The 23532-nt window shown below is 35.1% G+C and overlaps 2 protein-coding genes across 2 annotated transcripts in view; one reads left to right on the forward strand and one right to left on the reverse strand.

The window, feature by feature from the left end:
- LOC124543659 (endoribonuclease Dicer) overlaps positions 1-23532 on the reverse strand; it is a 66783-nt gene that overhangs the window by 765 nt on the left and 42486 nt on the right. Inside the window, exons 26-32 of the mRNA XM_047121918.1 lie at positions 23330-23465; positions 6897-7088; positions 6261-6365; positions 5410-5565; positions 3667-3878; positions 2310-2463; positions 450-634 (exon numbers count right to left, since the gene is read on the reverse strand). Coding sequence (XP_046977874.1) covers positions 450-634; positions 2310-2463; positions 3667-3878; positions 5410-5565; positions 6261-6365; positions 6897-7088; positions 23330-23465 — 1140 coding nt within the window. The remainder of the gene's footprint in view (positions 1-449; positions 635-2309; positions 2464-3666; positions 3879-5409; positions 5566-6260; positions 6366-6896; positions 7089-23329; positions 23466-23532) is intronic.
- Positions 9129-18772, forward strand: LOC124543658 (juvenile hormone epoxide hydrolase-like). The gene is made up of 7 exons (XM_047121917.1): positions 9129-9317; positions 11444-11626; positions 12701-13090; positions 13984-14141; positions 16943-17133; positions 17654-17882; positions 18474-18772. The coding sequence occupies exons 2-7, from the start codon at positions 11444-11446 to the stop codon at positions 18691-18693; spliced, it is 1371 nt and encodes a 456-aa protein (XP_046977873.1). The 5' UTR covers positions 9129-9317; the 3' UTR covers positions 18694-18772.

A 23532-nucleotide genomic window follows, 5' to 3' on the forward strand; every position in this document is an offset into this window, starting at 1 on the left:
TATTAATAAAGGACGATTATGAAATAAATGTGAAAATAAATAATATTTTAGAAAATGAACTTATAGTTAATGTAAGTGACGATAACAGTGAGAGTGAAAGCAGCAGTATGGACAACTCCGATTAAATATAACCACTAGTGTTTTTGGTTTCTTTTTTGTATCAATTTATTTCTTGTATGTAATGTGTATATAAAGTTATTCATTCTAATTCCAATTTTTGATTTAAATTTATTTCGTTCGAATATATTACTTAAACTTATTTTATATATTTTTTATTAAACCTTTTTAATCAGATACTACTTGCAACAAAAACTTGAATTAAATTACTTGCAAAAAAAAAAACAAAGATTTGAATATATTATATCGATAATAAATTTACATTTCACATCACTTTTTTAATGTGTCAAAACGGCCATCGTGTCTTGCTAGTATAGCTAACAATGACTCACCCGAAACTCGGACAGGCGTGGATCATCTCCATCAGTACTCGCACCGGCTGTTTCGGGATGCACATGGAGAAGTTGTTGATCTCCTTGTACATGATCCTGTACACCGTCGACCACACCGTGTCAAGGTCGCCGGCGCTGTCCAAGTACATCGCCCCGACGAGCGCCTCGAATATATCGCTGAGGACCTGACGGAACCATCACAAAACTATAATCACGAGTCACCATAAAAATGTAGCCAAATGTGAACGTGTTTGATTTTTGATTGTAATATCTATCGAATTATAGAGCGAAGGTAATTCTAAGCAGTGGCGTTAATAGGGCGGTACCACCGGTGCACAGGCACAGGGCGTAGACTCTCGGGGACGCAAGAATAGGCAGACTGGGCAGGACAAACGTACTTAGATGCTAGTATCATTAAAAACATACATCGCGCTCATTTTTTGGCAGCCCACGAGCGTATCTGTGTTTAGTGTGTGTAAATGGGCAACGCATTTGCAGTAGTGAACCTGCGTTTAAGTTTAATTTAAGGGTCTGCTTAAATAGGGCGCAGTTATAGAAGCTCGCACAGGGCGCAGAAAAGGCTATTTACGACACTGATTCTAAGGGTACATGCCCATACTATATGGAATTCTACTATACCCATCTACTAACTGGAACTGGAAAACTGTCTAAATAAGATCCTTTAACCCAACAGTGAGTTGTTTATATACTTTTTCTTTTACTCCTAATCCCCATCAATGATACCTGTATTACGTATAATGTAATTTCCTATCACCTATAAATTGATAAAAAATACATATGGTCGTTATTTATTTGTTAATATTATATGAATATAATTTACGTTGGAATAACGAAACTTTGTACCAGATATTTTATTTGTATCGGATAACCAGTTCTGAGTCAGATGTCACGGTGGCGAGGCAGGCGGGCGTATAGTACGACACAACTTAGATGTCGCATCGGCAAAATTCGTAAAACCGATCACATCCGAATTGAGTACGCCATCCCAAATTATTAATACTTTTTCTCACGCGAATATGATCTTTACACAAACGTAATAACTTGTAATATCATATGACCTAATATATTCGTCAATTTGACGCGTCGATTTACATGCACTTGCTTTCTCTGACGCGAGAATTATAGCAACGAATGGCGTCGAATGGCGCGATAGGGAGCTATTTCTATTGGTTGTGTTAATCGACAATAATCGGTTTTATTTTCATTCCATTGCATTTTCCGATGCTACATCTAATTTGTGTCGTACTATAATAACTTGTAATATCATATGATCTAATATATTCGTCAATTTGACGCGTGAATCTATAGCGAGCTATTTCTATTGGTTGTGTGAATCTTCAGTAATCGGTTTTATTTTCATTCCATTGCATTTTCCGATGCTACATCTAATTTGTGTCGTACTATAATAAAATATCACATGACCTAATATATTCGTCAATTTGACGCGTGAATCTATAGCGAGCTATTTCTATTGGTTGTGAGAATCTTCAGTAATCGGTTTTATTTTCATTCCATTGCGTTTTCCGATGCTACATCTGTGTCTCACCGTACCTTGGACACGTCGATGTACTGCGTGTAAATCGTTAGTAATCGGTTTTATTTTCATTCCATTGCGTTTTCCGATGCTACATCTGTGTCGTGCCTTACCTTGGGCACGTCGATGTACTGCGTGTAAATCGTTAGTAATCGGTTTTATTTTCATTCCATTGCGTTTTCCGATGCTACATCTGTGTCGTGCCTTACCTTGGGCACGTCGATGTACTGCGTGTAAATCGTTAGTAATCGGTTTTATTTTCATTCCATTGCGTTTTCAGATGCTACATGTGTGTCTCACCGTACCTTGGGCACGTCGATGTACTGCGCGACGTTGGAGTCCTCCTCGTCGATGAGGTAGAGCACGTCCTCAACGATCTCGTGGTCGCGTTCCGCTTGGTGCTCGACGAACGTCTTGATCGACGTTTCCAGCACTGGATTCATTTGGAAACACAGGAACCTGAAAACACCAGATAACGACATCATCGTCATCAGCAATAACAACAGCCTGTAAATTCCCAGTGCTGGGCTAAAGGCCTCCTCTTCCATTAAGGAGAGGGTTTGGAACATATTCCACCACGCTGTTCCAATGAGGGCTGGCGGAATGCACATGTGGCAGAATTTCTATGAAATTCGCCACATGCAGGTTTCCTCACGATGTTTTCCTTCACCGCTGAGCACGAGATGAATTATAAAGAGAATTAAGCACTTATATATAGTGGTGCTTGCCTGGGTTTGAACCCGCAATCATCGGTTAAGATGCACGCGTTCTAACCACTGGGCCATCTCAGCTTTTAACGAACAACAACGGCCTGTAAATTTCCCACAGCTGGGCTGAGGTTCGTCTCCATTTAAGGAGGTTTGGAATATATTTCACCACGCTGTTCCAATGCGAGACCATGGCCAAAGTCGCTCAGTGCTGTCTGTCTCTATTTATACTTAGATCTTAAAAATTACACAACGGATTTTGATGCAGTTTTTTTAATAGATAGAGATTCGAGAGGAAGGTTTTTGTATATACATTTTTTTTATGTTATGATGTAGGTTGGCGGACGAGCATATGGTCCCCCTGATGGTAAGTGGTCACCATCCCCCATAGACAATGACGCTGTAAGAAATAATAACTATTCCTTACATCGTCAATGCGCCACCAACCTTGGGAACTAAGATGTTACGTCCCTTGTGCCTGTAGTTACACTATGTATTTACATGGACAAAATTGTAAATAAATCTATAGTAGTTATATTTAGTATCAGCATTGCTCGTGCAAAGCCATGCGAAGGGTGGGTCGGTAGTTAATAATAATTGTTTGATACTGTAGGAGTCGAGATGGCCTAGAGGTTAGAACGCGTGCATATTAACCGATGATTGCGGGTTCAAACCCAGGCAAGCACCGCTATATATATGTGCTTAATTGTGTTTATAATTCATCTCGTGCTCGGCGGTGAAGGAAAACATCGTGAGGAAACCTGCATGTGACGAATTTCATAGAAATTCTACCACATGTGCATTCCACCAACCCGCATTGGAACAGCGTGGTGAAATATGTTCCAAACCTTCTCCTCAAAGGGAGAGGAGGTTTCAGCCCAACAGTGGGAATTTACAGGCTGTTGTTGTGTCGTGATGTTTGATACTACAGGACACCTAAATACTGTTTTCTTACTTGTGCAAGCCCAGCTTGACGACGTATGAGGCGAAGGTGACGTTGTTGACGAGGGCCGAGCGCAGGTCGGTCAGTTCGCCGGGCGTCAGCTCGCCGAAGTTCTCGAAGATGTGCGCCGTGATCAGGAAGTCCAGTATGGCGTCGCCGAGGAACTCCAGACGCTCGTAGGAATTCGTCAGACGGTTGCGTATGTACGACGCGTGGGACAGAGCCTGGAAACAATTACACATTATTATCATTTTTTTTTCTCGCTGGAAAAACGCATTACGCGCTTCCCCCACGTGATGGAAAGTGGGGTTGGTCACCATCACCCATAGACAATGACGCTGTAAGAAATATTAACTATTCCTTACATCATCAATGTACCACCAACCTTGGGAACTAAGATGCTATGTCCCTTGTGCCTGTAGTTACACTATATATTTACATGGACAATATTGTGATGGAACGACCCGACGGTGTGTGGGACGCCCAAGCACACCGGGTTTACCCATTAAAAAATCTGCGGTACCCTCTCCGTCTTTCGGCGGGTGCTACGGGATCGCTTACGCATGCTACCGGGACGATTATTATCATTTACATATTGCTTATAGTTTCATTTATTATAATGATGATGAGATGGTCCAGTGGTTAGAACGCGTGAATCTTAAACGATGATTGCGGGTTCAAACCCAGGCAAGCACTGCTGTTTCATGTGCTTAATTTGTCTTTATAATTCATCTCGTGCTCAGCGATGAAGGAAAACAGATGAGGAAACCTGCATGTGACAAATTTCATAGAAATTCTGCCACATGTGTATTCCACCAACCTTCTCCTCAAAGGGAGAGGAGGCCTTTAGCCCAGCAGTGGAAATTTACAGGCTGTTGTTAATGTTGTTGTATAGTTTATTTTGGATTATAAGTTGAACACCTACAGCATTATTACTGAAATTGTTTTGTTAAAAAGCATTATCTTTTGGATTTAGGACTTTTAAAGAAATGAACGGGATATTACTAATGCGTGTTTTTGTAACTCGTATGCCCAAATTTCTTACATTGATAACACTAAACCTGGTAAACAGTATAGGAAGTTTTTATATTGGTTGTGTAAATCGGCAGCAATCGGTTTTATTGAATTTGCCGATGCTACATCTATGTTGTGTCGTACTATACCCCAATCAACATACTGTAGAGACTGTACTGTACTGTAGGTACTGAGCGATCTTTCGCCTATTTATATAATCCACCAACCTACGGATTGGAGCAGCGTGGTGAAATGTGCTCCAATCCTTGTCCTCAAAGGGAAAGGAGTGGGAGATTTAAAGGCTGTTGATATAATGTTTATAACGGCAGCACGTCCGAGCCCGTTTTTAAAAAACATGACGTCAGCATAGTTCAGTCAGGGTTTCGATCTTTAACCATTCTCGGTGGTATGAAATTAAACTCAGGGAATATTCTTCTCTGATTTATTCCAATATGAGGCGGTTCGATCGCTCCGACGGTTCTACCAAGCCTATCGATACCGGCGGGCGCTTGATCTTTTATATCAAAATAGGTGGGTAGACTTATTCATTCAACATAACAGCTGTTTACAAACACTAAAATATTTCAGACTAATTTAACATTTCAAATATTCACTAAAAATTATTAATGTAACAATCAATCAGTTTTAAATTATTAAAATAATCATTTCTGAACACGTTTAAATTCGTGGTTTCGCGCCGACATATATATAATGATTTATATAATTTTAGTAACAATTTACCTCCAGTAAAAATGCCGGGTCCTTAAACTTGTAGCCGATAATACTTTCGATGTCACTCCGGCAGTTATTCAGCAGCCAGTCGATCTCCTGCTCTGTGGCCTTTTTCTCCGTTATCACCGTGCTCACTTTCTTATGGAGAAACTGTTTCACGTTGTCCTGGAAATAATATATTATAATTAATCCTTCATTCTTAATTTTCTTCATTCTATTTTGGACAGAGAGATTTATAAGAAAGGTTTATGTATAAAATTTATATATATAATTTAAAAAAAAACTTAGTCCACCCGTCCAAAGGCCGTTATAGTTTATTATACTTGGGTTAAAATTTAAAAGAAATCAAATTTCTTAAATCATTATACAAGATTTATTTAAATAATTGAAAAATTAAACACTATCACGGGTTCCGATAAAATACCCTAATCGGAGAAGAACCGGCGAAAGAATCGGGTAGTGGGTTTTTTGGCTCTTTATGATTGTTTTCATAGATTCAATATCACAAAGAATATATAGCCAGGAGATGATACTTTCATTCTCAAGCTGTGCTATGAAATATGAACTAACTAATTTTTTATATTACTCACTAATTTTATATCTATATGAACACATAAAAAAGGTAATATGCAACCCTTTTTTCATCGTCAACAGTGGCATTTTCTATGCTTCCTGGGATCCTGTTGTAAAACCTTATACATGACGCTTCAATTGAGTGAAACTTGCTATAAAACCGAGAGACAGAGAGTCATTTATTTTTTGGCCATATAAACGCATATCAAACCATTCTAAAACACATTTAAACAAATAAACCATATATTATGTGAATTCAATTAGCCAAATAATAAGTTAATGAATACCTCTGGAGGCAACACCCTCGTCCATTCCAGGAAGTCAATCGCCGCTGATATCCCTCCACTCAATAGGTAGGTACCTATCAGAGCCTCCACGCAGTCCGCCACAGACTAAAAATAAACATACATTAAAAAAAAAAACAATACGTTTGACGAACTCAGTGGTCGAGTTGCGTGTACGCCGGTTTTCATGGGTTCGATTCTCGGCCGATTCGATGCAGAATTAAATCATTAGTTTTCTATGTTGTCTTGGGTCTGGGTTAGGTATGCTTTAGCTACTTGCATTGGGATCAGAGTAATGAGTGAGTATGTGATGTTGTCAAGTATTTATTTATTTATTAACAAATGATATTCAAAGCAATGAAGGCCAAAGAAGAAGAAGAGCCGAGATGGCCCAGTGGGTAGAACGCGTGCATCTTAACCTGATCACAGGTTTAAACCCAGGCCGGCACCAATGTATATTCATATGCTTAATTTATCGGCGGTGAAGGAAAACATAGTGAGGAATCTTCCATGTATCTAATTTAATAGAAACTCTGCCACATGTGAATATGTTCCAAACCTTCTCCTCAAAGGGAGAGGAGGCCTTAACTTAGCAGAGGGAAATTTACAGGTAATTGTTGTGCAATGAAGGCAACTGACCTTGTCCGAAACGGCCTGTTTGTTTATATAGCACTGCATCGCATTCTGTGCTCGCCCAAGGGGCTCGTGCTCAGATGTCCTGTCACAGTCTGCGAAGCGCTGCTCCATCACCGATCTACTTTCAGGCGACAGTTTCCCGCTCAGAGCGTCCGCTTGAGGAAACTGCATGCCGATCATAAAAGTCGGCCGGATCTGCGAACGAAATCATTGAAGCATTTTTTTTTAATACTTACTTACCTACGAATTATTTTTTTTGTTATTATTCTAACAGAAGAGGACATACTTATTTTAAACAATCAATTTATACGTAATAACACATTCCAAATCCAACGTGATAAGCTAAGAACTCGAAGAAGAAGAGAAAAATAGAGTAAATTTATCTATAATAATATTATAAAATTAAAGTATTCTTTGTCAGTGTTTACGATTTCACGGATAAACCATTGAATCGAACGAGATGATTTGGTAAGTTAACTATTAATAGTATTAACAGTATACTACATTATTTATTGCGGATAAAGCTTGCTTCATATAAAAGTTCATCAAATCTAAATCAAACCTATCCCTTACCCTAAAAAGTGGAAAAAACTATTTGATAACTAGTTTTTTATTATATATCTAATGTAATTAATAAAAAATATTCCTAATAAAAGAGCCTTAGATCTCATCTCTCCATCGTCGGTTTACCTCAGTCTTGATAATAGTTTAATATAGACATAATACGAGCGAAAAATAAATTACGAAATTTCCTAACAATTAAAATACATGTAGAAATATACTTATATATTTTGAGTAACAAAAGTTTATTAATTAATAATTATATTGAAATTAACAGTCGTAACTATTAATCCGTATCGCGTGACCTAAAACGTGGTGTCATTTCAATATAGTCTTGATAACTTTTTTAGAGTTTTAATGGTAGTGTTTGTACATAACACAACAAGAACAGCGATCATAATTCATCATTTTTCCAACAAAGACCAAATATTTATACACAATTTACATACACAACTGTTGTTTTATCAATGTGACGTCATCACTATGTCTGATAATGTTTTGGAATAAATAAGGTTTATAATTTAATTTAATTGCTTGCTTATTATACCGAAATTTATAAATCGCTTTTTTATTAAGAAAAGCAATATTATGAAGTACTTTTTCAAACATAGTATATCTAATAACCAATTTCATTTCCGTACCCAAGAAAACATATAACTATTCACGTTTATCCTCATGTACATATATGATCAAATTAATTATAACTAATTAACACTTAACTAACTTAATTTTTGCTAAAAGCTATTAAAAGATGAGTAAATCATTTCGAGCTTCCTTTCGTTCGAATTTACTTTACTGTGACCAGCTTACTACCAAACGGTAGTAGGTTTACGTGTAAATTAATTGGATAAAATGCTGATCGAATAGCGACCATATGAAGCTAGTTGAATAAAGTATATTTTGCTTTTATTTAATTTCATTCTAAATAGATCTAACTATAGGCATCAACCAATCCAATCGAACTAAAGCTGTGCTTGCGACTTGTGCGCGTTTGAATATTATTCCAGGTAACGGCAGTGTTGGTATGCGCGAGCACTGCGTGACATTATTATTATTTTATGTCTAATTCTAAAATAAAAGTGACCCAAGTTACTCCTCATTTCATCAGCTATCTGCCAGTGTTAGCCCCATCAAAATCGGTCCAGTCGTTCCAGAGATATATGACCGTGTATACAAATGCATTTAGTATAAAGCTGATATTTTAATACTAAAAACAGATAGGTACTCCAATTTCATTATGTGTATCGATTACATAAAAAATAACCATAAAAACCTTTGTACCGTGACTCAGGAACATAATAACTTAGTAAAAAGCCTGCTTTGACCAGTAAACAAGTACATTAAAACTTACCTAACGAAAGTGGGCTTTCTCTCGATTGGCCCGCGTCGACGTCATAACATTCATATCACGCCGAGATGACTACTACGGCTCGATAGGCAGGCTCGTTTAGTTATGTATAAATAAACCGTTTCCATATAAGATGATATGCAGCTGTTATATTCGCTTTTTTAATTTACGCAAAAACAATAAAACCAGTAATACTATTAATTCTCAAATCAAATCTATACCGTTCATCCTATCTCTTAAAAATAATTACAAATTACCCAAATATATCTATCAACCTACCTATCATAAGTGCGTTCAACAATATAAACATACTATGTATGTAGATTATATTCCACGGTGGAAAGCCGAGTTTATTCGCAAAACAAAAACGCATCGCGAGACGTTTTTTTTTTTTATTCATTCATTCATTCACGAACATCGAAGAAGACAGACGTGCCGACCGGTTGTGTGATATATTTTAAATTTTCTGTGACACAAAATTATTTTGTGGTATCGTTTTGGTCCAATAATTAAAGGTACTGTTATATTTTTTATATGTTGTTGAAACGTGATTTATGCGGAGATATTTCTAGTGAAAGTTTTTAGACCTACTTTGTGTAGTCTATTCGAACACAGACATAGACAAAAATATACATTATGTATTATCAATAGACGCGATATAAGTAGATGTCTTGAATAATTTTTGATGTAAAAATACCGTTTTGAGTCGGTAAAATTGTTTTTGGAATTTACTTTATTAATGGTAGGGTATTGTGCCCGTCCGACTGCCAAGGTACCACCAACCAGCAATATTTTCGTACTGTTGTATTCCAGTTTCAAGAGTAAGCCGGTGTAACTACCGGAGATAACATCTTAATTCCAGATGTTAGATTTAGACGACTACTGAGGTAATAGACCGATCGACTAGTGTGTACACTGGTTTTCATGGGTACGCCTCTCCGAGGTCCCGGGTTCGATACTAATTATGTTTTGTGTTGTATGTTCTAAACTAATTATTCTTTAAGTTTTCGTATTAACTTCTCGATTTTGAGAAACAGTGACATCTAAATAAAATTGGAATATCGCTATAATTGTGGAAAAAACGTTCGAAAAATGTTTAACACAAGTCTTCAATAGATTATGTTTGAATGTCGACCGCTGTGCAAACGCTGGATTTATAAATTCATACATCTGTTTCAACGTTCGTGTATGTTTGTGAAACCACTAGCATTCGTGGCAGCGTTTGTATGCGTATCTCTTTATAACCGTTGGTGTATAATAAAACATTGAGAGATGTCTATAACATTAATAGTTAAGACTTTATTAAAAATGAATTGACGCACGAGCGTCAGTCACTCTTACTCATGCACGATTATAATTAAGAGTGGAGGATATTGTTAATATAGTACAGTGTTTTTACTCCAGTTATTTTTTAATGTGACAGTGTGCAGACATTTTTAACGTTGCCGTTTCGTAAATTCAAATTGTTTATAAAAAAATCATTGGTAAAAAAGGCATATTATTCGATACAAGATTTTGTAGATGATAAAAAAGCCTGCAATTAATACCTGTGGACTTCCAGGCAGGATATATTGCATACATACATTGTATTTAACTAATATGATTGTATTTTTTAAATGTTGAAAAAGAGTAACTACTGAGTTTCTCGCGGGTTCTTCTCGGTACAATCTACTTTCCGAACCGGTGGTAGCTTCACTTAATTGTTAAATGACGATTCAAAAGTGCTTAAAGCCTACTTTTACAAGCACAGTTTGAAATAACAACTTTATTTGAAAAGAACAACTATGCGAGTTTCTTGCCGTTTCTTCTCGCTAGAGGGTACTTTCCAAAACTTAGTAGAATACAACTATTTTAGTTGTTAAATGATGATTCAAAAGTGTTTGTAAAAGCCCACTTAAAAAAGTTTAGTTTGATTTTGTGTAATTACCTTTATTCATTCTCTTCGAGAGTAAAACATATTTACGACCAAAGTAACTTATGACTTCTCAATTGTAAAATCCATCTTCGTCATTCGTAGAAACATATATCACACATTACATGAAAATCAATATTAATGTTTTTTTTTATGTTATAGTTTGGTGGACGAGCATATAGGCCACCTGATGGCCACCATCACCTATAGACAATGACGCTGTAAGAAATATCAACTATTCCTTACATCGTCAATGTGCCACCAACCTTGGGAACTAAGATGTTATGTCCCTTGTGCCTGTAGTTACACTGGCTCACTCACCCTTCAAACCGGAACACAACAATACTGCGAACTGTTAATTAGCGGTTGAATATCTGATGAGTGGGTGGTACCTGCCCAGACGGGCTTACACAAAGCCCTACTACCAAGTAAAATATAGTTAATAATATAGTTTGTATCAATCGAGAAGTACTGTCAACAAAACTTTTTAATTGTTTTCCCTTCACGACCAGATAACCCGTTTTACTTACAAACAGTTTTTATATGCCCTAATTAGAGCAATATATTCCAACGTCATATACATTATTACAAAGTTAATTTTATGTTATTATACAAGCGGTATCAACTATATTTCGTATTTAACATAATTACATGTAATTATACCATATGTGAATTAAATATAATTATATCTACATTTTGATTACATACTCAATCTACTAATTATTTCAGATGTTCACATCGTTTTCAATATTCGCAGTAGTAATTGTTGGCTTGGGAGTTTTTACGCATTACTACCTCCAAAGGGCTCCTGATATGCCGAAACTTGATTTAAATCGATGGTGGGGAGACGGCAACAGACCAAATCAAGAAGACGTCACAATACGACCGTTTAAAATTGTATTTAATGAAACGGTATGTACATTTTTTTTAAATAAATTAAGTGCAATTACATTTTTATGTGAAATGCCTTTTGTGTTGGTTTAAAATTAAGATTCATACAAATAATAAATTATTGTATGCAAATTAAACCATTCAATTATTGCTTTTGATCAGATCAGATAATAATTTTAATATCTTATAAAAATAAACGTAACAATAAAAAATAACTATAATTAAAAGTACATCAATGTTTTGTTCTTTTTGTATTTATTTTAATTATAACATAGGCGGACGGCAAATGTGGTCAGTTAGTGGTAAGGGGTCACGAATTCCCTTTGACATTAGCACCATGAGAAATTTTAACAATTACCTACTTCGCTCATGCACCACCAACCTCGGTAAAAGATATGTGTTCATGAAATTTGGAGCATATGTGCAAATTTCATGAATATGTCTCAATATGTGAGCCAAATTTGACACGTTTATGTCAAATAGTTTTGAGTTATGAGGGGATGAAAAGTGGCGCACAATGGTTCGTGTGTAATGCTACACACGGTGCTTCTCGCCAGTTCTGTTACCTGAACTTGGCTAACACGCTACCGCGTGTCTAGATAGAACAAATCTCCCGTACTTCGTTTTGCCTAAAATAGTTTATAAACTTTAAAGGCATTACGTATATGATACTGACATAAAGATACTTTATTAATTACAATATTCCCTGTCCATTAACCGAAGGAGTAATTAAGCAATTATATGATATACTAGCCGTGCCCGCGACCTTGTACGCGTTTAAATTTAACAAAAAAAAGTAGCCTAAGATACTCCTTATTATATCAGTTATCTGCCAGTGAAAGTCCCGTCAAAATCGGTCGAGCCATTCCAGAGATTAGGCGGAACAAACATACAGACAAAAATTTTAAAAAATGTTATTTTGGTATGTGTACCGTGTTTACACACATATGCATTAAGTAAAAAAAGTGCTATCTTAATATTACAAACAGACACTCCAATTTTATTATATGCATAGATTAACCATCTATTATACAGAGGATAGGCAAAAGGTTAATAACATATTATGTCTACAATTTAATGTGTAAACTCTTACAGATGATCGATGATTTAAAGATGAGATTACGAAACAGGCGACCTTACACCCGGCCTCTGGAGGGCATGCAGTCTGAATATGGAATGAACACGATATATTTGGAAAAACTTTTGAAGTATTGGCAGGACGAGTACGATTTCAAGGGGAGGGCTGATCTGCTGAATAGATATCCTCATTACAAGACGAGGGTGCAAGGTCTCGACATACATTACATGAGAGTGAAGCCTGAAGCGAAGGGCAAGCAGGTCCTTCCGATACTGCTCATGCACGGCTGGCCGAGTTCGTCTAAGGAGTTCGATCAAGTAATTCCGATGCTCACAACGCCTAGAAATGGATACGACTTCATCTTTGAAGTGATTGCTGTCGATCTACCTGGCTTCGGTTTTTCTGAGGTAATTCATAATTAAGTAACTTTCCCATAACTACCAACATTACTTGGACATCCCTTAATTTATGTAACATGCCTTCATACAACATAAAAATTGTGACAATGCCTCAAATTAATTGAGAATTATTATAAACTCAAATAAGTAGTCCTAACAGGAGTGACGTCATTGCACGCTTATTAGTGATTTTGAAGTACGTTCCGTTTCACGTTACTTTAATTCGCAATTATTGTTAAAAAGCAAAATTATATCAATTATAAACCTTGCAGTGGCCCTTCTTTTATATTTTTTTAACATTTTAATAGACAAATTTTCATAAATATTATATTTGTATATGGCATATTACAAGTTTTTTAAACAAATATTTTCTTAAAGAATTGGGGCAATGCCCCAAATTAAGTAAAGAATTATTAATATTCATGTTTACTTTTCCTTTTACTTGTGTTAGGATTGTACTATAATAGCCCAAATGGCGATTTTTCACATCGCTTGGCAGTACGTAAATTATTGCGCTGTTAACGCTTCTACGCCAATTTCATTGATGACGGTAACACTGTACGACAATGACGTATGTTCGGCAAACTTTACCTTTCCACTTAAGGAAAGGAAATGGGGGTTAATGGATACAAATGGTGTAGAAATTCATCCGACAGACATATTCCACACGATGTTTTATGTACCGCACATCGCAAGTCATCGGATATAGGAAGATATTTAAAGTTTGGGCGGTGGTAACTTTAACCCAAGTTATTTTTGCATCCTCCAAGACACAAAGTCCGCTTTTACAGTCCTTCAGGTATTCTAAGCACTGGACCATATACACCATGTATAAGATTCGTATATGGGATATTTAAAGAGTAAATAGATTATTATTAAATAATTAAAAAATCTTTTTACAGGGTACAAATAAACCTGGATTGGATCCTCTCCAAATCGGCATCCTAATGAAAAACCTTATGAAAAGGCTAGGTTTCGACAAATTCTACATTCAGGCCGGCGATTGGGGCTCGCAAGCTGCGACACATATGTGTACCGTGTTCCCTGACGACATACTCGGGTTAGTAGTAATATGTGAAAAAATATTACGGACTAATCATAGCTAATTTGATCATGACGTCACGGATTTTCACCTTCGTTTGGGCTGATAAAATTTATGTAGTTACGTAGTATAAAACAAAGTCGCTTACCTTTACGCTACCTGTCCCTATGTACGCTTAGATCTTTAAAATTACACAACGGATTTTGATGCGGTTCTTTTAACATAGTTTGATTCAAGAGGAAGGTTTATGTGTATAACACATGCACAATATAGTAGAAACACTGATGATTTTAGAGGTTTAAAAGTGATTTTATAAATAAACACATTTTTTAGTATACTTAGTATCAGCATTTACTTGGTGGTAGGGCTTTCTGCAAGCCCGTATGGGTAGGTACTACCCACTCATCAGTTATTCTACCGCCAAATAACAGTACAGTACTGTTGTATTCCGGTTTGAAGGGTGAGTGAGCCAGTGTAACTACAGGCACAAGGGACATAACATCTTAGTTCCCAAGGTTGGTGGCACATTGACGAAGTAAGGAATAGTTAATATTTCTTAAACATGCTCGTCCGCCAATCTATACCATAAAAAAATAAAAATTTTAACAAAAAGAAAACCGACACCGACTCCAAATATACCAATAACTATAACTACATTATATAATCGTAAATCGACTTTTAAGTAGTCTAATATTTTTCATTTCACTTAACTTAGGATGACTCTAAAAAATATGTTGAATACGCAATTATTTTTATTACTTTTTCGTGCAAATTCATTTGTTTTAAAATAGTGTTTTGTTTGAAGTCGGTTTTTCTTTTTGTTAAAATTTTTATTTATTTTTTGATTTTAAGTGAAGCTGATGTTGACTAAGTAATTTTTTTTAATATGGATAGATTAAGCGTTCCGTTTACATGAGTCAAAAACTACTTCGAGGACAATTTCAAAGGAAACTTGCGAATAAAGCAAAAATAGACTTTCGAAAATGCGGATTTAATACGTCACGCGGCGTAAACTACAAGGATCCCTCGAAAGAGCTGTAATCGAACTCAGCAAAAAAAACTTTGAAAAAGACCAACTATATTTCGTACATCATATGACATAACATCACATACACAAAATTTGATTAAAGATAGTAAGAAATTCTGCCCCATATCGCACCCTAACTGCGAGCCGTATAGGAGTTCCATCACTACATAGTATAAAACAAAGTCGCTTTCTCTGTCCCTATATCTTTAAATCTACGCAACGGATTTTGATGCGGTTTTTTTTAAAAGATAGTGTGATTCAAGGGGAACGTTTGTGTATATAATAAATGAACAATATAGTAAAGAAACACTGATAATTTTTGAAGTTTGCGATGTGATGTCGTATATAAACAAATTCTGTAGTATATTTAGTATCAGTATTGCACCCGTGCGAAGCCGGGGTGGGTAGCTAGTTGATTATAATATTCGACTATGATAATTACATAAACATAACCACATTACGGAAGGTGACTCAAATATCCAAATAACCTACAAATAAAAGATTCTACCGAGTATCGCCAACGTGCTCCTCAGAATTGTCCCGTTCCCTTCCGTTCCATTACTTTGTCATGGATCCTGTGCTCAGAACCTTACCAAACTTTCACCAAATTACCCTTGAAGTATATATTTCATAATAAAAAAAGAATTATCAAAATTGGTTAACGTGATTTTCAGTTATTCACCTATTTGTCGCGCATATACATAATGCAAATTTAAGACTTATGTCGTTTTCATATGGATACCATCTTCGGAAAAAAATAAAAAAAAAATGGGACCCCACGGGAAGCACTACCTTTCAAACAAAAAAAAAATTATCAAAATCGGTCCACCCAGTGAAAAGTTATGAGGTAACAAACAAAAAAAAAATACAGACGAATTGATAACCTCCTCCTTTTGGAAGTCGGTTGAAAAAGCATTGCACCCGTGCTAAGCCGAGTTGGGTCGCTAGTAAAAAATGTAAAACGAAAGCGTTACTTACTTGTGTCCAATTGTGTTTCAAAGCTATAATGGTTCGAAGAGTACATTTCAATAATACGAGTCGCACAATTGAACCTTTAAAAAGATCAGGCATTTAAGAAGAATGCAAGGAAATGTTTTCATTTAAATTAACAGCAATGGTATTCTGTAAGAACAAAATAGAAACTCATCACAGAACACGAACATGGAAGGCCAAAATGTGTTATGCGATATGATAGCTTATGAGATACGCGTAGGTATCAAAATGGCTTATCAACGCATCAACGTATATTGGTTGCCAACATTTCATGAGATACGAAGCGAATCGTTTAAACCTGTAACTGTGTTATTTTACGTATTCTTTTTTTGAGGGTAAATCACACGTCTGGCAAAATTAATGTAGAAACCATTCAATTATTACGTAAGACATTTTTCGCTAGTTTCCACCCCCTAATACTATAAGAAAAAATAAGAATAGGCCTCCCCTGTTTTAAATTTATCACATAAGAATGTAAAGGACAAAAAGGAATACACGTTTGGTTTATTTTAAGCTAATAATTTTTTTTAAATGTTTATTTGTAATTTCAAAGGTTCTTAAGGTTCACATCCGAGCTCGCACGGTTTCCCGCACTTTTTCGAATAATTTTAAATTTGTGCATATTTTTGATCTTACGTTAGAACTATCGAAACTCCTTCCCATCCCCTCGTGAAAAACATAAGACATGATCGAACTCTAACACCCCCCCCCCATCGTATTACGTAATAAATAAAAGGCACTTATAAATCGTTCAAAAAAAAATTGGACACATCATAAGTTTGTTTCTTTTTTTACACAGATTTCACACAAACATGCCAGTATCAATTCGACGAATAAGCAATATGAAAACCTTATTCGGATCACTGTTTCCTAGTTTGGCCGTTGAAGACAAATACAGGCATCGAATGTATCCTCTGAGTGATACATTTTCGTACCTGATGAGAGAAGGAGGCTATTTTCATTTACAGGCAACCAAACCTGATACAATAGGTAGGTTACATGTGTATCTTCTACTTTTATTAATGTGTCAATGGATAAATTATCTGACTCCGGATTTGAACTCAAGACCACACAGCATACCTACCTAGTCTAACTATATAATGTAATACCTTAACAAACTTACATTTGTTTTTCAATTTATTTTGTATGTCATATGAAAGACGAATGGGCGTACATATAATCTAAACGAATCGCCAAAATTGGGATCTAAAAATTTTATATAATATTTTAAATTAACATGTTTATTTTTATTATTGCAGATATGAAATAGGGATATTAAGTATGTTTTTATTTTTATTCGGTGGAGCTCGATATTTCGACATTATCTACGATTGTCTTGTTAGAACAAGTTGTAACCAAGATATTTTATACCTATCGTCCATAATTACATTCACCAATAAAATCAAAATAGAACAGCACTAATTATTATTGTATATAAGTCTAAGATATCCAAGTAGACGCAATAAAGAACATAAAATTAACCAGGTAATTTTGAAACTTAATGTTATAGGAGCCGCATTAACAGACACACCAGCTGGGATGGCCGCTTATATATTTGAAAAGATCGCTATGGCTAGCAACAAGAATCAGTTAGACACTCCACACGGCGGCTTAGAGAGCATAGCCTTGGACGACTTACTGGACACGGCCACTATACTATGGGCGAACGAACGAATCACAACTTCGATGAGATTATACGCGGAAGCTTTTGCACCTTCGGAAATATTTATCGTTCATGAGTGAGTTTATATGTATACATCATCTTGAATATTAATGAGGTTGCCAGTAAGAAAAAATAATTTCCACATTACACACAGACGGTAAATTATAAAGTTGGTGATACGACAACACCTAATGAGTGAGAGGAAAGCGGTGTATGGAATGATAACAGTTTATTGTTACAACTTTTCTTTGCTGTAATTTTATATTCCATCAAAAACATAAACGTAAAATGAGGGCCAAGTTCAGTATTATGAAATATACCTTGGTTGTTGACTTCAACAACAAAATAAGTGAGAAATATCTAAATAGGTGCCAAGTTCAATTACCCTTCCTGAAATTCATGTAATACTACATAAAATAATATTTCTCCTTATAACTTAGAATAATGTATTTGACTAAGGTCTGACTTGGCTAGTTCTCATATTCGAATTATATTCCTTCGCAAGTGCTAACCAATGGGTAAAATTTGGAGCACATACGTATCTCGCAAGTCTTAATATATTAGCCAAATTTGACACGAGTTGAGTTATGAAGGGGTCAAAAGTGGTGGGTCAAAAAAAGACTTATGTCCACTATTCAATGAGTTAATTGTCATTTCATTTTTACAGGATCCCAACAAAAGTACCAACGGCTGCCATAAAATTCCTACACGAGATCGTGTATCAGCCGGACTGGATACTCAGGGACAAATTCACGAACCTCGTGCATTCTACCACGTTGGACGTCGGCGGACACTTCGCCGGCATGCATACGCCCAGGGAACTAGCCGACGACGTGTTCGAATCTGTTGTCGAATTCATCAAATTTCACGAGAAATACGACAAATAACTCTGGATTCAAAATTTACTGTTAATTTATTTAATACGGACTATTTATACTAAATATTAAATTATAAATGTGAAAGTAACTCTGTCTGTATGTCGTTATTTCACGACCAAACCGCTAAACTGAATTTGATGAAAATTGGTGTGAAGCAAACTTAAAATCCAAGGACATAGGCTACTTTTTTGCCTAATACTTGACAACTAAAACGCAAGTGATGCCGCGGGCGACAACTAGTACTATATATTAAAGTCATTAGGTAGCATAATATTAGAAAAAAAAAATTCATGGGTTTAACATCTTTGAATGGGTACATGCCTTATTCCAGTTATGTCATAGCGGACATTTTTAACGGAGAGTTACCAACTATGAAGATATATTATTTTTATTATATTTGAGTGTGAACTTTCTAGTCTATCACTGACTATATCTGACGGCAGGAGAGGATTCAAAAGAGGGGCAAATTACGTGTTAACATCGTCAGTGTTGACAACCAAACGGAATATATTGGTGACGGAAAATATCTTAACAATAAAAACAAATATTTATTAGACCCGATTCGAAGTGAACCCAGGACACCAAGATGTTTAAAACTTCAACCCAATAGTTATTTCTCCGCTAAATATAAAAACATTGGTGTTGCCCAATTTAAAATGATCCGATGTAAATACAGACAAACAGGGCAAACGAAGGCTAATTTATAATTTTTTTCTTAAAATGAAAAAAAAGATTGTTAGTTTTATAAATTTCACTGTGTTCTTATAAGTCGATGTCTTGAAAGAAAAGTAAATAAGATATCATAGCAAAGCACTAAGTATTATTTTGCAACTTATATAGATAGTCTATAAATGGATTTATCAAGAACGAGAAATATCTATACTTATAATAAATCTGTAGAGATGTCAATTCTGTACATGAAATATTTTTACAAAATAACTATCAGGGGGTGATCAGGGATCGATACTGATGGCAAAAATGCAATCAGTAAAATTTTTGTCTGTCTGTCTGTCTGTCCATATAACCGTTATAGAAACAAAAACTACTTGACGGATTTTAACGAAACTTGGTGCAATTATTTTTCATACTCCTGAGCTGGTTATAGTATACTTTTCATCACGTTAAAGTCCATAGGAGCAGAGCAGTGAAGGGAAAAGTCTGAAAAATGGGAGAAGTTACCCCATATTTTGAGCTTCCGTCGCGTGTTTAGCCTTAATGGTTAAAGCTACACAGAAATCATGTACTACGAAAATGTTCTCCTTAAAATTATACAAAAAATATCCCATGACAGCCTATGTCTATCTTTTATGGTTGACTCACAATAACACGTGTCACTCCCAATAGCGCAGTAGTTCGAAGCTTTCTGATTATATTTGTCTATTCCTACGATTATAACACTCTCAATCATCCCAAATTACAAAAGTTAACAGTATTAACTATTTCATAAAAAAAAATCATAGAAATCGGTATAGAAACACCAAAGTTATACATAAAATACGCTAATAATAAAGCTATCGCACGTCAGTACTAAATCTATACTATTATATAAATCTCTAGAGTCTGTCTGTACACTTATTTTGTCGTAATTCGTCATAACTGTGTTCTTTGACTGACTTAATTTTTACCATTTTTGAAATTTTTGTGTGTCTGTATCTTTATAAAAATTGGCATACAGGAAAAACACGTACTTGCGCAAATCATAGGCGATCTATACATACAAAAGTATATATAGATAGATAAAAGGATGTTTTTGTATGTGTGTCCTCGATAAACTCAGAAACTATTTGATCGATCATTACGAAAATTGGTATGTTTATCTATTGTGTTATGGAGAAAGTAATTATTTCATCCGTATCATTAAAAATAACCAACAGATGGCCCTTACGTGTCATCACGATGCACTTATATTCCGATCAACCGATAATTATAAAATATGAAATAAAAAATGAAAATCTATTCAAAAAGCGTAACAACTAACTTAATTTCCGTCATATGCCAATAAACATAAAATAATCACAACAATAATAATTGTCATTTTAAAATGAGATCATTTTTATAAATTACATATATGGGAAGAAGTGATTAGCTGTTCTGATTATAAGAAAGTAAACAATAATCGTTATTGGTAAGTATACTCATAACTCCAATAACAATGAATCTTTAGTATAAAATGTAAACGTAAGACACATAACCAAAAAAAAACAACTTATTTATATAAATTGAAACCACCATGCCATTGAAGAAATAGAAGATCGTAATATCAACAATATATGCGTAGCGTCATCCAAAAGAGCTACGGAAACAACACACCAACGAGAAATACGTTTAGAAACAAATAGAATCCGAATTTCTACTTTAAGAGCTGCCAAAACAGTCAGTAGTCAACGAAATGATCAAGTTCCAGATCAATAAATCAGCCTTCAATTACTATATAGGTTATGATAACAAGATGAATCCCGATGTGATCATTGGTTCAATGAATATAGTATGCCCATATTGTCACGCTAAATAAACTGATGGTATATGCTACTCCACTGGTAAAATGTATTTACCAAAACTGGTTGAATCACCAGAACCTCTTCTTACCTACGTGACGGGAACTATTAAGGAGTCTAAATATTCCCTTCGGTATATTAGAAATTACAATGCATGCTTTTAAATGACATCTTTTGGAGCAACAAATATTGTACAATTCAATAATTTCGCGTCTACGCTTAAAGTGTATCATATGATTGGTTCACTTCTTCCAGTATCTAAATAAAATCCCCAATCTCTGGACATTTATTTCACGGACAACGTAGAAAAAAATTGGTCTTCGATGCATGTACAGTACCACAACTAATCGAGAAATAATCGCTAAATTTAGGATTATGCCTAAAACTGCTCTAGAAAGTGAAAAAACAAATGATTCAAAGTAATTATTAATGCAGATAGAACGCAGAGCATAAAAGGCGTATTAAAGCTCCTGAAGTCACAGCTGTAATTGTCGGTACAGAAATTATATAACGACGTATTGTTATCACTAAGCGACACAAAAACAATCAAGGTGTCGCTGAAAAATATCAATCGTATGACAATTATTACGATTGTCCAATTATGATAATGCGAGCAGAAGATGGATATCATCTCGGACTGTATCAAAATAATCTCACGACTGGCTCTATGACATCGAAGAGATTGATTTTTATGCGTATCGTATTATTAGAGATAATTAATCTAACCATATTCTGAAGTATTGTCAACTGTTTTAACAATTCATTGTTGACATGTACGCTTTGGTCGAGAACGAACGATTAAATTACATTTGATGCAACCAATCAAAACTTCAAGCCAAAGGGTACATATATTTACGTGATACATACAGATGACAAGGTTGTAAATGTAAAAACATCGATATTTGATAGAATCGGATAATAGAGGACGTTTTTGTGTGATACAAACTTTTCTAGACTATAGAAATTTAATTAAAATTTTCATCGTACCAACTTTACATCGAGATTACACCAACAAAAACATTCTCATAAATCATATCTGTTTCCGGATTCAAAAAAAGAAGATATGATCTTGATAAATAAGTTTATGGGTGTTATGACCAATCTGCAGCCTATCGAGAACATCATTGACGAATATTAAATGAAATAATTTTTAAGTATTTGATTAGAGCTCGCATGTTTCTTGATTATTTGTACATTCTATCAGTAATTAATTACAAAATTAAAATTTAAAAAAATATTTTTCTACGACTAATGCCCAGCGCAGCGGGCGGGTATAGCTAGTTGTAAATAAAATCTTTGGTTGGTTTGAAATTGGAAGAGGAATTGAGTTTTAATTATCTCTTCATAAAATTGGAAGCTATTTCATTACAGCGTATTTAGAACCCATTTTAAAAATTAATCATTCGCAACTAAGTGATACTGTCTTAAATTATTTAATGTCAATATCTCTACACTATTTAAGTGAACACGAATAGAGTCTAACTCACAACGTCATTATATCTTACATTAATATTTACATTGACAGCATTTTTACAGTAGCTTCACTTAATATAGTTGTTACATGACGATTCGAAAGTGCTTGTAAAAGACTTCTTGAAGAAAGGATACAACAATATATATATACAGGGTTATAGGTAACTCGACGTATATCCGTTAGGAGGTGACTATTTAATATAATAATGTAATGCAATAATTTTAACCCCCATATGCATAATCAAAAAAAGAACCATTTTTTAGTTATTACGTTTTTTAGTTTTTTTCAAAATTTGTCAAAAATGCAACTTAAAAATTTATTTACTTAAAATGTTTTAATTAAAATCTATTTTTTTCTTTTAAAAACGATTAAACACTGGACTAACTTTCTTGTCACACTTAAGGTCCAAACATATTTTACCTTACTGACATTTTATTTGAAATAACATTAATCGCGCATAAAAGCCGTTATAACATGGTTACGGACTGCACGCAATTTTAATAGATTTAGCGGCCTTAACTAAACAAGTCAATCATTATAATAAACATAAAAGAAAATTGTTTTTGTTGTTATTTTCCTTACTTCATTGAGGACTGACGGCACAATTTTAAAATCCCTGGAAAGTTATATAACGCGAGGTAATATGCAATATAAAGAATGAAAGAATTTAACTCACTTGGTGTTCCTCAATGAAGTCCGCGACTTCCTGCGGCGCGGAAAAGCCGGGCACAACGAAGTCGCTGCGAGGACTCAGTTGCTCCACTTTCATGCGGCCCGCCAGCCCCACACGCTCGCCCGCGTAATACAGGTTCCTGCCCATCACATCATTGTACATGTATAAATGTATCACTGATAGCCTTATAGGTTGTGTCTATGGCC

This window comes from Vanessa cardui, chromosome 3 (assembly GCF_905220365.1).
Source record: "Vanessa cardui chromosome 3, ilVanCard2.1, whole genome shotgun sequence".
In the NCBI taxonomy this organism is placed as follows: domain Eukaryota; kingdom Metazoa; phylum Arthropoda; class Insecta; order Lepidoptera; family Nymphalidae; genus Vanessa; species Vanessa cardui.